The sequence below is a fragment of the Pseudophryne corroboree genome, chromosome 9, assembly GCF_028390025.1.
Source record: "Pseudophryne corroboree isolate aPseCor3 chromosome 9, aPseCor3.hap2, whole genome shotgun sequence".
Taxonomy (NCBI): domain Eukaryota; kingdom Metazoa; phylum Chordata; class Amphibia; order Anura; family Myobatrachidae; genus Pseudophryne; species Pseudophryne corroboree.
In genome coordinates, this window is record NC_086452.1 from 445,796,766 (window position 1) to 445,810,204 (window position 13,439).

The following is a 13,439-nucleotide window of genomic DNA, read 5'->3' on the forward strand; positions in this document are numbered from 1 at the left end:
GTTCCTCTAAATCGTTGGCAAAAATGAGGATATCGTCTAGATAGACCACGACATGACGGTATAGAATGTCTCTGAAGATCTCATTGACAAAATGCTGGAAGACAGCTGGAGCATTGCTCAATCCGAAGGGCATGACGAGGTACTCATAATGTCCGTCACGGGTGTTAAAGGCGGTCTTCCACTCGTCACCCTCACGGATCCGGATGAGATTGTATGCACCTCGCAAGTCCAGCTTTGTAAAGATGGTAGCTCCGCTAACTCTGTCAAAGAGCTCAGTAATCAGGGGTAAAGGATAACGGTTCTTGATGGTAATGTCGTTCAAACCTCTGTAGTCGATGCACGGCCGCAGACCACCATCTTTCTTTTTTACAAAAAAGAAGCCTGCGCCGGCTGGAGAAGAAGAAGGTCGAATGAACCCCTTTGCTAGGTTCTCTTTAATATATTCCTCCATAGAATGCGTCTCAGGCAGAGACAACGGATAAGTTCGGCCTCGAGGTGGAACCTTCCCTGGAACGAGATCAATCGGACAGTCCCATTCTCTATGAGGAGGAAGGATATCAGCAGAAGCTTTACTGAACACATCCGTGAAATCTTGATATGGAGGAGGTGGAACATCAGACGACCTGGGGGAGGAAGAACAGACAGGCAATACTTTAAACAAACATGTCTCAGCACAGGAGGAACCCCATGCCAGGATTTGCGTAGTCGTCCAATCAATTGTAGGATTGTGAAGACGGAGCCATGGAAGGCCCAGGACCACAGGATGTGTGGCTCTTGGAATCACTAAAAAAGAAATAAGTTCGGAATGAAGAACTCCCACTCTCAGACGAACTGGTAGAGTCCTTAAAGAAATAACTGCATCAAAAATTTTGCTGCCATCCACGGCAGTTAAAGAAATGGACGAAGGAAGTCTCTCGGTGGGTAGGGACCACCGTTTAACATAGGCTTCGGTAATAAAGTTCCCAGCTGCTCCGGAATCAAGGAGGGCAATGACGTTCCGATAACGTTGAGCAACTTGAAGCGAGACTGGGAGATTACAATCTTGAGGAGATGGAGAGGAGATCATTACTCCTAGCCGGCCCTCTCCTTGGCGAGCTAGGATTTGGAGTTTCCCGGACGTTTGGGACAGGCATTAATGGTGTGAGACGGAGCTGCACAATAGAGACAGAGAAACTCGGAGAGACGTCTTCGGCGCTCAGCAGGAGTTAAACGGGAACGGCCAAGTTGCATGGGCTCATCTTTAGATGGTGACAGTTGACGAGGAGGAGGAGCAGAAGATTTTGGAGCAGATGATCTTCCACGCTCAGTTGCTCTCTCTCTGAAACGTAAATCAACTTTCGTGCAGAGTGAGATTAGCTCATCTAACTTAGAAGGTAAGTCTCTGGTAGCTAACTCATCTTTAATACGCTCAGATAAGCCATGCCAGAATGCAGCATACAGGGCCTCGTCGTTCCATGCCAGTTCGGATGCCAGGATCTGGAACTGTATCAGATATTGTCCTACAGTACGTGACCCCTGGCGTAAACGGAGAATCTCGGATGAAGCTGAGGTTACCCGGCCTGGCTCGTCGAAGATGCGCCTGAATGTTGACACGAAGGCAGTGTAGGAAGATAGCAGGGTGTCGGACCTCTCCCATAACGGTGATGCCCAATCAAGGGCTGAGCCACTGAGAAGAGAAATAATGTAGGCAATTTTTGTACGGTCACTGGGAAAATTGCCAGGTTGTAGCTCAAACTGAATCTCACACTGGTTGAGAAATCCCCTGCAGAATCTTGGAGATCCGTCAAATTTTGCTGGCGTTGGAAGATGAAGACGTGGAGCAGAAATGGGTAAGGTGGGTGGGGTTATAGCTGGAGTCACTGTGGTTGACGCACCAGACGCGCCTGATCCACGGAGAGTTGTCTGAATCCCATCCAGCCGAGTAGAGAGATCCTGGAGACAGCGGATGATGTGGCCCTGTGCAGCCTCCTGATGTTCTAGTCGGGCTGCCAGTTCTTGCATCGGCCTGGCCGCTTGATCCTGGTCTCCGGCTGGATTCATTAGGTCAGTGCTTACTGTCACAACTGAGGGCCTGAGCTGACGGGAGGCAGTCTCAGTTGTAGGGGCTGAGATGTACCGGAACCTGGGAGGTTGTATCAGACCCCTGGACATGTAAGTAACATGAATAATAACTGCCCGAAGGCGTGACCACGACAACTTGGATAAAAGTCAATGATGTTTATTATGACAACTCCGCAACACAGCAGCAGTAAAAGAAAACGTAAAAGTCAGCAAAGAATAAATACAGTTCCTGGGTACTACAGGATGGCAGGAGCCACAGGGCACTGGTAGTGTGAGATAGTTCTTATGATCTTCTAGATGGAAAGTCCTTACCAGGCCCGACTGTAGCAATGGAGATAACCCAGGATTGTGCCAGCTGGTGTTCCAGGAAAAGCTGGGTTGCTGAAGATAAAACAGTTGCTGTGGATACTGGCTGGAACCAGACTGTTGTTAGCACGGAGTGGATACTGGCTGGAACCAGTTAAATAATAAATGAACTTGGGAGCGATGAAATATGAACTGAAATGTAGAACTTGAGAGCGGAGAAATAATAATACCAGTGGAGAGTGGTAAAGTGTAGAAAGGACACCGGCCCTTTAAGGGAAGCTGTACTCTGCTGGAAGCTGAGCTGGAAGCAGGTAATGTTGTAGCTGGAAACAGATGAATCCACAATGGATTGGAGAGTCAGGCTACACCGCAGGTGGAATGCTGGTGCGGGTCTCTATGGTGGAAGTCTTGAGACAGGAGCTGGAACCTGGAAGACAATCACAGGAGAGAGACAAACAGGAACTAGGTTTGACAACCAAAGCACTGACGCCTTCCTTGCTCAGGCACAGTGTATTTATACCTGCAGCAAGGAAGGGATTGGCTAGGCAATTATGCAGATTATCAATACTGAGAACAGATTGGTGGAAATGATCAGCTGACAGAATCCAAGATGGCTGCGCCCATGCAGACACTTGGAGGGAAGTTTGGTTTGTAATCCATGTGGTAATGAAAACAGTAATGGCAGCGCCGGCCACCGGAGACAGGAGGCGCCAGGCTGACAGATGCACATCCAACCACGCGGACACAGCGGAGGCCGCGGCTGACGTAATCGCCACTCAGACACTCTGCATGCAGAAGTTCAGGGACGGCGGCGGAGGCCGCGGGAGACGCCATGCCAGGTGTAATATGGCGTTTACTGTGACAGCGTCCCAGAGTGACAGGAGAGGATACAGGAATGTACACATCAGGATAATTATGGGATCCGGTCCTGGAGCGCTGAGCCAGCCTTAGGAGGCATCTGATGGGTAAGAAATGGCGTCCAGATACCCGGATCGTGACAACATTTACTCACACCCACAAGTAAATCTCATTGGATTGACCCCCTTAGAGGTAATAAGGAAAATCTGCAATTTTGGGTAGCCATAAATTAGCAGTAATGAGCACAATCGCACATCACGAGCAGACATCGCTGCTCATTGCAGAAAATTCAGCTGGATTTGAGGCTCTCTTACATGCACCTTGTTTTTTATTATAATAATATACTCCTACTGTAAAAAAAGAATAAAATCATCTGCCTCCAGCTTTTATTATCCATAAACTGTATATGTGTGTATATCATTTTTATATATATATATATATATATAATAAAAAAAATATATAATACAGGTGAAGATCAGTAAATTAGAATATCGTGCAAAAGTTCATTTATTTCAGTAATTCAACTTAAAAGGTGAAACTAATATATCATATAGACCAGGGCTGGCCAAACCAGTCCTCGAGATCTACCAACAGTTCACATTTTCCAGACCACCTGGCTGGTGCACAGGTGTAGTCATTACTAATTAAGATGTGCTGCATTCATTCCTAACTGAGAATTCTACAGATCTCCAGGAGGCCTGGAAAACATGAACTGTTGGTAGATCTCGAGGACCGGTTTGGCCAGCCCTGATATAGACTCATTACATGCAAAGTGAGATATTTCAAGTCTTTATTTGTTATAATTTTGATGACTGTGGCTTACAGCTTAAGAAAACCCCAAATCCAAAATCTCAGAAAATTAGAATATTAAATAAAATCAATTTAAAAAAGGATTTTAAATACAGAAATGTCGGCCCTCTGAAAAGTATAATCATGCATATGTACTTGGTACTTGGTTTGGGCCCCTTTTGCATGAATTACTGCCCCAATGCGGCGTGGCATGGATTCTATCAGCCTGTGGCATTGCTGAGGTGTTATGGAAGACCAGGATGCTTCAATAGCGGCCTTCAGGTCTTCTGCATTGTTCGGTCTCATGTCTCTCAGCTTTCTCTTGGCAATGCCCCATAGAGTCTCTATAGGGTTCAGGTCAGTCAAGTTTGCTGGCCAATCCAGCACAGTAATCCCACAGTCATTGAACCAGGTTTTTGGTACTTTTGGCAGTGTGGGCAGGTGCCAAGTCCTGCTGGAAAATGAAGTCAGCATCTCCATAAAGCTTGTCTGCTGAAGGAAGCATGAAGTGCTCTTAAATATCCTGGTAGACGGCTGCATTGACTCTGGACTTAATAAAGCACAGTGGACCAACACCAGCAGATGACATGGCTCCCCAAATCAACACAGACTGTACAAACTTCACACTGGGCTTCAAGCATGTTGGATTGTGTGCCTCTCCATTCTTCCTCCATACTCTGGGATATTGGTTTCCAAATGAGATGCAAAATTTGCTCTCATCAGGAAAGAGGCCTTTCGACCACTGAGCAACAGACCAGTTATTTTTTTCTTTAGCCCAGGTAAGACGCTTCTGACGTTGTTTGTTGTTCAGGAGCGGCTTGACAAGAGGAATTTGACATTTGAAGCCCATGTCCAGGATCCGTCTGTGTGTGGTGGCTCTTGATGCACTAACTCCAGCCTCAGTCCACTCCTTGCGAAGCTCCCCCACACTTTTGAATGGATTTTTCCTGACAATCCTCTCCATGCTGCAGTCATCCCTGCTGCTTGTGCACCTTTTTCCTCCACAATTTTTTCTTTCACTTAACTTTCTATTAATGTGCTTTGATTCAGCACTTTGAGAACATCCAACGTCTTTTGCAATTTCCTTTTGAGGCTTTCCCTCTTTGTGGAGGATGTCAATTATGGTTTTCTGCACAACTGTCAGGTCAGCAGTCTTCCCCATGATTGTGAATTGTACTGAACCAGACTGAGAGAACATTTAAAGGCTCAGGAACCCTTTGCAGGTGGTTTGGATTAATTAGCTGATTAGGGTGTGACACTTTGAGCCTACAATAATGAACCTTTTCACAATATTCTAATTTTCTGAGATTTTGGATTTGGGTTTTCTTAAACTGTAAGCCACAATCATCAAAATGATAACAAATAAAGACTTGCAATATCTCACTTTGCATGTAATGAGTCTATATAATATATTAGTTTCACCTTTTAAGTTGAATTACTGAAATAAATGAACTTTTGCACGATATTCTAATTTTCTGAGTTTCACCTACAGTATATTACTAGTTCCCAATGCACTGCTTAAATGAGCCAACTGGGCAGTGCTCCACTAAGGACCAAAGGTCCCAAAAAATAGAAAATCCAAAGAAATAGGCACTCACTGTATTTCTGCAAAAGACAGCAGGTCCCTTTTTTTTGTTTGTTTTTCCCCCCTGATAATTGGTGAGTTCTTAGATCATTGGAAAATAATAAATATATATATATATATATATATATATATATATATACACACACATATACACAGTTGGGCAAAAAAGTATTTGGACAGCCACCGATTGTGCAAGTTGCCCCATTTAAAAAAAAGATGAGAGAGGTCTGTAATTTCCATCATAGGTGCACTTCAACTGTGAGAGACGGAATCTGAAAAAAAAACTAGGAAATCACATTGTATGATTTTTTAAACAATTTATTTGTATATTCTTGCGGAAAATAAATATTTGGACAATCAAAAAGTTTAACTCAATACTTTGTAATATAACCTCGGTTGGCAATTACAGAGGTCAAACGTTTCCTGTAGTTCTTGACCAGGTTGCACACACTGTAGCAGGTATTTTGGCCCACTCTTCCATGCAGATCTTCTCTAGATCTGTCATGTTTTGGGGCTGTCGCCGGCCAACGCAGACTTTCAACTCCCTCCACAGATTTTCTATTGGGTTGAGGTCTGGAGACTGGCTAGGCCACTCCAGGACCTTGAAATGCTTCTTACGGAGCCACTTCTTAGTTGCCTGGGCGTTGTGTTCGGGGTCATTGTCATGCTGGAAGACCCAGCCACGTTCCATCTTCAATGCTCTTACTGAGGGAAGGAGGTTTTTGCCCAAAATCCCACGATACATGGCCCCATTCATCCTCTCCTTAATACGGATCAGTCGTCCTGTCCCCTTTGCAGAAAAGCAGCCCCAAAGCATGATGTTTCCACCCCCATGCTTCACAGTGGGTATGGTGTTCTTGGGATGCCATTCATCATTCTTCTCCCTCCAAACACGGCGAGTGGAGTTTATACCAAAAAGTTTGATTTTGCTCTCATCTGACCACATTACATTCTCCCAATCCTCCTCTAGATCATCCAGATGGTCACTGGCAAATTTAGACGGCCTGGACATGTGCTGGCTTAAGCAGGGAGACCATTCGGGCGCTGCAGGATTTCAATCCATGACGACGTAGTGTGTTACTAATGGTAACCTTTGTGACTGTGGTCCCAGCTCTCTTGAGGTCATTGACCAGGTCCCCCCGTGTAGTTCTGGGCTGATTCTTCACCGTTCTCAAGATCATTGATAAGCCACGAGGTGAGATCTTGCATGGAGCCCCAGGTCGAGGGAGATTGTCAGTGATCTTGTATTTCTTCCATTTTTTTTATAATTGCGCCAACAGTTGATCTTTTCTCACCAAGCTGCTTGCCTATTGTCGAGTAGCTCATCCCAACCTTGTGCAGCTCTACAATTTTGTCCCTGGTGTCCTTAGACAGCTCTCTGGTCTTGGCCATGGTGGAGAGGTAGCAGTCTGACTGTTTGAGGGTGTGGACAGGTGTCTTTTATACAGATAACCAGTTCAAACAGGTGCCATTAATACAGGTAACGAGTGGAGGATAGAAGAGCTTCTTAAAGAAGAAGTAACAGGTCTGTGAGAGACAGAAATCTTGCTGTTTGGTAGGTGTCCAAATATTTATTTTCCGCAAGAATATACAAGTAAATTGTTTAAAAATCATACAATGTGTTTTCCTGTTTTTTTTTTTTTTTTCATATATCTGTCTCTCTCAGCTGAAGTGTACCTATGATGGAAATTACAGACCACTCTCATCTTTTTAAGTGGGTCAGCTTGCACAATCGGTGGCTGTCTAAATACTTTTTGCCCCACTGTATGTATGTATGTATATATATATATATATATATATATATATATATATATATATATATATATATATATAATAATATACACACATATTTGTGGAAATGATACATGAATACAGTAAATGCTGTCAACATGAGCTGCCTGCGGTCAGAGACTGGCTAATACCCCTTTTCCACTAGCTCCTTAAAACACGGGTAAATGCGCGGGGGGGCGCATTTACCCGTGTTTTTCCCTAGTAGAAACGGGTCCCCCGGCAAATTCCCGGATCAAGTGATCCGGGAATCCTACCCGGGTAGCTAGCCGGGTTGAACACGTGTTCAACCCGGCTAGCTGTCTAGTGTGAACGGAAGCCGTGTCGAGGCGACACGGCTCCCGTTCACAGTGTATAGGGAGGGCAGCGCTGGGAGACCATGTGATCTCCCAGCGCCGCCCCTTCCACGTCATTAGCAGCGTCACCAACCCGGCAATATGCCGGGTTGGTGAGCGCTGCTGAAAGGGGGCTGTAGCACGGGTCGCAGCCGTGTCAGGCGACACGGCTGCGACCCGTGCTATAGTGGAAAAGGGGTATTAGTAACTCTTCATAGGTTATTGCTGACCTGTAGCCACCTTCTGTGCATCCTCTGTGGTTGGCTGATCTCCTATTTGTACAGACTGAATTTAGAGCCATGTCTCCTTGATTAGGCCCCATGGGTGCATTGTTCTGCAAGTACCCATCGAGAACATGCTCTGTTCTGTGTATCTCCTGTAACTAGATGCTGCATCTGATTAGCTTTTATGTCTGCTTTGTGTTTAGCTAATTGTTGCTACTGGGATTTCATATGGCGTCGATCTGAAAAGAGTGTACGGCGTGGCTATTGTAGGAGATATCCCAACAGGGTAAGTGCTGAATAATTTATAAGGGAAATGTCTGTTACTGTGTGTAACTGTTGTAGTAATTCATCAGCGGAGACCCCTAGATGTCCCGGTAAGCAGTCGCTGATCAGTGAGGAGGTGTAATACACATGCTAGCATTAACAGCAGTGCCGTCGTGGCATCAACAGCGAAAGGTAAAACCAAATTCATTCATTAGGGAGGAGAAGTGCCGGGACATCCAGTTATGGAGCTGTTGCAAGCTGATTGGTTGCTAGGGGCAACTTCTTCACTTGTCCTTTTAAGAAGATTTGAAACATCTTTCCTGTGTTAAAGTGCATCACTTACACACAGCGGAGTCAGGTGGACACAAGTTTTTTTTGGGGGGTATTCACATATTTTTCCACTTTAGGGTGATTTACCATCCACGCGGACTACAATCAGGAATAGTAACCTGTAGCGGAGCGAGCCACTTCGCCCTAAGGTTGCGAGTGATGCCACGAGGGTATGCGGTTACACTGATTGTGTTTACAGATGATGAAACATACAAAATTACACCCCAAAATTTTTTTCAACTTGTGTCAACCACTTTTGTGTTGACCATTTCCATGTCAATCCTTTTGACTCAACCTTTTGTACCCGTCGACCTTTTCTGCTGTCTACTTTTTTTTTTTTCAAGGGGTCGACCTAATGACTGTCTATCTAATTACTGTAGATCTTCTGGATCACCCAGTGCATTCCTACTTCATAGCTGTTGCCATTGCAAACTGTGATCTCAACCTTATTTTTCAGGCAAGAGGAAAAATCCAAAGCTGCGCATTATGCAAAAGTGCAGAGGTCTCCTCCCAGGCCGGACTCCTCCCACTTCAGTACAACCCCTTTCATTTAATACAACTTTCCAGCTTTTCTTCCTATACTGCTTGTGTGACCTAATGTATAGCTAAATATAATAAAGAGAGCAAGGGATTCAGGGGTCTGTGTACTAAGCCGTGGAAAGAGATAAAGTACCGGCCAACCAGCTCCTGTCATTTTTTTAAAGACAGCCCGTAACATGGCAGTTAGGAGCTGATTGGCGGGTACTCTAGCTCTCTCCACTTTATCACTCTACAAAGCTTAGCACATAGGGGTCTATTTACTAAGCCTTGGATGGAGATAAAGTCCCAACCAACCAGCTCCTGTTATTTTTAAAACGCAGCCTCTGCCATGTCAGGTGGTTGCTGATTGGCTGGTACTTTATCTCCGTGTACTTTATCTCCATCCAAGGCTTCGTAAATAGACCCCGTAGTTTTACATTGGGCAAAGTGCCCCAAGTAACGCGTTTCACCACTGATGTAGAACTGAAAGTGCCAAATGCGTCTCATGCTTGAAATTTTGCAAAATGTTAATGCTTTTGCAGAATTTAAGTAACCCCCCCCCCCCCCCCTTCCCCCTTCCTCCCCCTCTGGCCCTCGGTCCACTCAATGTTCTTTTCATGCAGGGTAAATTACTGTGTCTATGTGAGGCTGACTTATCGTTCTCTTCCTGCAGGATGAACGCTCCTATCGTTCCAAAGGCTGACCTGTTTGCCAGCATGGTTGGCAATGCCTTCGCCATAGCCGTAGTGGTCTATGCATTCACCATCTCTGTGGTGAAGATGTTTGCAGTTAAACACGGCTACAACGTGGACAGTAACCAGGTGAGAGACGTCGTTGTGCAGCTTCCTTTTATAATATGACGTGATGATAAAATGTATATAGCATTCACGGTAACTGCACAGATAGGTTGAACATATCTGATTACTCAGCCAGTACTTGAAAACAATAGTATCACTGCCCCCATATAACAATCACTTTCCTTCAGGTATTCTTTTGGCACAAAAGTGCATTTAAAACGCTGAATTCCATTCTGTCACTCTCTGTAGTAGCAGTATTGGCCGGTGTTTTAAGATAACGGTATAAAGAGCTAGCACTCTATTTCATATGTAGTTGGTTCTCCATGAGCACAAATCACTCAGCGACAATATTGGTAAGGGATTACTGTATATTCTTTAATTACTGTTCATAATAAGAAAGGAAGTGTCAGGTGTTGTCTTTGAACTTTGTACTAATTACCCAAGCTTGTTGGAGAAGCCTGGCAGGGATGTTAGCCACGCCTCCCTGATTTGGCCACGCCTCCCTGATTTGGCCACGCCTCTCCAGTGCCCGGGTTCAGATCTCTGTAGTATGTGCTCGAGCAATCGTTACATGAATGCACTTAATCCCAATTGATGTCACAGACTTACCGCATATTAAGGGGTCAGCTTGCTGGGGGTAGCTTGCGTAGATTTTAATAAGTGTGGATTTAATAAATGTGTGTTATCCGAACAGTTAAAAAAAACAGTTGAAAAAACATTGAACAACATCAAGGAAAGGTAACTTACTTTTATAACTTACTCCTACTCCACTTTAACCCAAGAAAACACAAACAACCACAGCATGTTCATCAAACTACTGTTTCTTATTTCCATTCATGGAATTCTCACCAAATTTCACACATTTTACACTCACCCAGAAACTCACCCCTCTGTGCACATTACAGCTTCTATTCTCCACTCCCCTCTTCTAACCACTCATGAGCTTTATACTTACTTCTCTGCAAGTACTTTGACAACCACAATTGGCCACCAGAATAAACACTTGCAAACATCCACCAATATTTATCTCACTCTTCTGCTTTTATTAGCTGGTGACATATCACCAAATCCAGGCCCCAACCACCTTTCCCTCTCACACTCGGTTGTCTCAAAACAACATAGAAATCCATCTAACCTCATAAATATCACGTGTCTCCCATCCCCCTCCAAGTCACTAAAATGTGCCTTATTGATTGAATGCACGCTCTGTTTGCAACAAATTAACATCCATCCATGACCTTTTCATATCTCACAACTTTAATCTGCTGGCTATAACAGAAACATGGCTCACAAAATCAGACACGGCCTCCCCTGCAGCACTGTCACACGGTGGTTTCCACTTCACACACACATCTAGGACTAATAATAGTAAAGGTGGTGGGGTTGGAATCTTACTGTCACAGTTTTCCACATACACTGTTCTACCTCAGGTTCCATCACTCACATTCACATCATTTGAAGTTCACTCGATCAGGATTTTCACTCCCTTCTCTCTGCGTGTTGCAGCTATCTATCGCCCTCCTGGGCAACCTAAACAACAATTTCTAGAAGATTTTTCTGCCTGGCTCCCACACTTCTTATCCTCTGACATCTCCACCATCATTATGGGCGATTTCAATATAGCTCTTGACAGTCCACAATCTGTTCATGCATCCAAACTCCTCTCTCTAACCTCCTCTCTTGGCCTAACCCAATGGTCCGACTCCTCTACTCACCAGGAGGGCCACTGCCTTGATCTTGTGTTCACCAGGCTCTGCTCAGTTTCCCAACTCATTAACACTCCTTTCCCTCTCTCTGATCACAACCTGATCACCTTCACAATCTCTTCTATTACTTTAAATTCTAGGACACTAAAACCAAGCAAGCCTCCTCTAACACGCAGAAATACTAACAATATAAATTTTCAACAACTTTCCACTTCTCTGCAACAACGTCTCTCACCAATCTCTACATTCACCACACCTGACACTGCTGTATCCCACCTGCACCAGACACTAGAGAGTGCCCTTGATGAAGTTGCTCCAGCTACCCATCACACTCCACGTAGGCTTAGATGCCAACCATGGCACTCTAAATCAACAAGACACCTACAAAAACTATCACGTAAGGTAGAACGTCAGTGGCGGAAATCTCAGAATCCAAGTTACTTTCTCACATATAAGACTACCTACCACTCCTATCGTCAGGCCCTGGACACTGCCAAACAAACATATTTCCAATCTCTTATCTCTTATCATGCCACCAACCCCAAACGACTTTTTAATACATTTAAATCACTTCTTTACCCTCCCTCACCTCCCCCACTAGCTACTATCAGTGCACAAGAACTTGCTTCCTACTTCAAGGATAAGATTGATAAAATCCGAGATGAAATGGTATGCTCTAACTCAGCCAGTGACCTGCTCAAATCCCTTTCTGAACCCTCTGGCACTCTCTCTTCATTTGATCCCACAAGTGAAGATGAAGTATCAACACTCTTTTCATCCTCCTACTCCACTACCTCTCCGCTTGATCCTATACCCTCACAGGTCAGCAAAAGTTTGTCTCCTGTGCTTATCCCAACCTTAACTAAAATCTGTAAGCTCTCTCTCTCTACTGGCATCTTTCCTTCTCTGTTTAAGCATGCAGTGATTACTCCCATTCTGAAAAAACACAACTCTGACCCAAACACACTCTCTAACTACCGTCCCATTTCTCAGCTACCCAATCCCTCCAAGCTACTTGAGAGACTTGCCTACACTCGCCTTACACACTTTCTTAACTCCCACAACTTACTGGACCCACTTCAGTCAGGCTTTCGTGCCCAACACTCCACGGAGATGGCACTGACCAAAGTAGTGAATGATCTGGTCACTGCTAGATCAAAAGGCCATTACACACTACTTATTCTTCTAGATCTCTCTGCTGCTTTTGACACTGTTGACCACTCTCTTCTCATACAAACACTAGAGTCCCTAGGTCTTCAGGACACAGCCCTTACTTGGTTCTCATCCTACCTATCTAATCGATCTTTCAGTGTTCGCTTCTCTGATTCTACCTCCTCTTCTCTACCTCTATCAGTTGGAGTACCGCAAGGCTCAGTCTTAGGTCCTCTGCTTTTCTTAATCTATACCTCCTCTCTTGGTAAACTAATCAGCTCCTTCGGATTTCAGTATCATTTGTACGCTGATGATACTCAAATCTACCTATCCTCCCCAGATTTATCACCATCTGTATTGGCTCGTGTCACTGGATGCCTGTCTGCCATTTCATCTTGGATGTCATCTCGCCATCTCAAACTCAACATTTCCAAGACAGAATTAATTATTTTCCCACCAGCTAAGGGTAGTTACCAACCTGATATTGCCATAACTGTTGACAATGCAACTATCCACCCTACCCCACAAGCTCGCTGCCTAGGTGTCATCCTTGACTCTGAACTGTCGTTTGTTCCACACATTCAATCTGTCTCTAAATCATGTTACATGCACCTTAAAAACATATCCAAAATACGCCCTTATCTTACACAAGACACTGCAAAAACTCTAATCCATGCACTCATCATCTCCCGCATTGATTATTGTAATAGTCTCCTTACTGGTCT

At 44.5% G+C, this 13,439-nt stretch overlaps 1 protein-coding gene across 3 annotated transcripts in view; it reads left to right on the plus strand.

Annotated features, from left to right (window-relative positions):
- LOC134958491 (solute carrier family 26 member 6-like) overlaps positions 1-13,439 on the plus strand; it is a 183,077-nt gene that overhangs the window by 137,711 nt on the left and 31,927 nt on the right. For all 3 annotated transcript variants that reach the window (XM_063941152.1, XM_063941151.1, XM_063941153.1), the window contains exons 9-10: positions 8,150-8,232; positions 9,733-9,880. In XM_063941152.1, the coding sequence (XP_063797222.1) occupies positions 8,150-8,232; positions 9,733-9,880 (231 nt within the window). The remainder of the gene's footprint in view (positions 1-8,149; positions 8,233-9,732; positions 9,881-13,439) is intronic.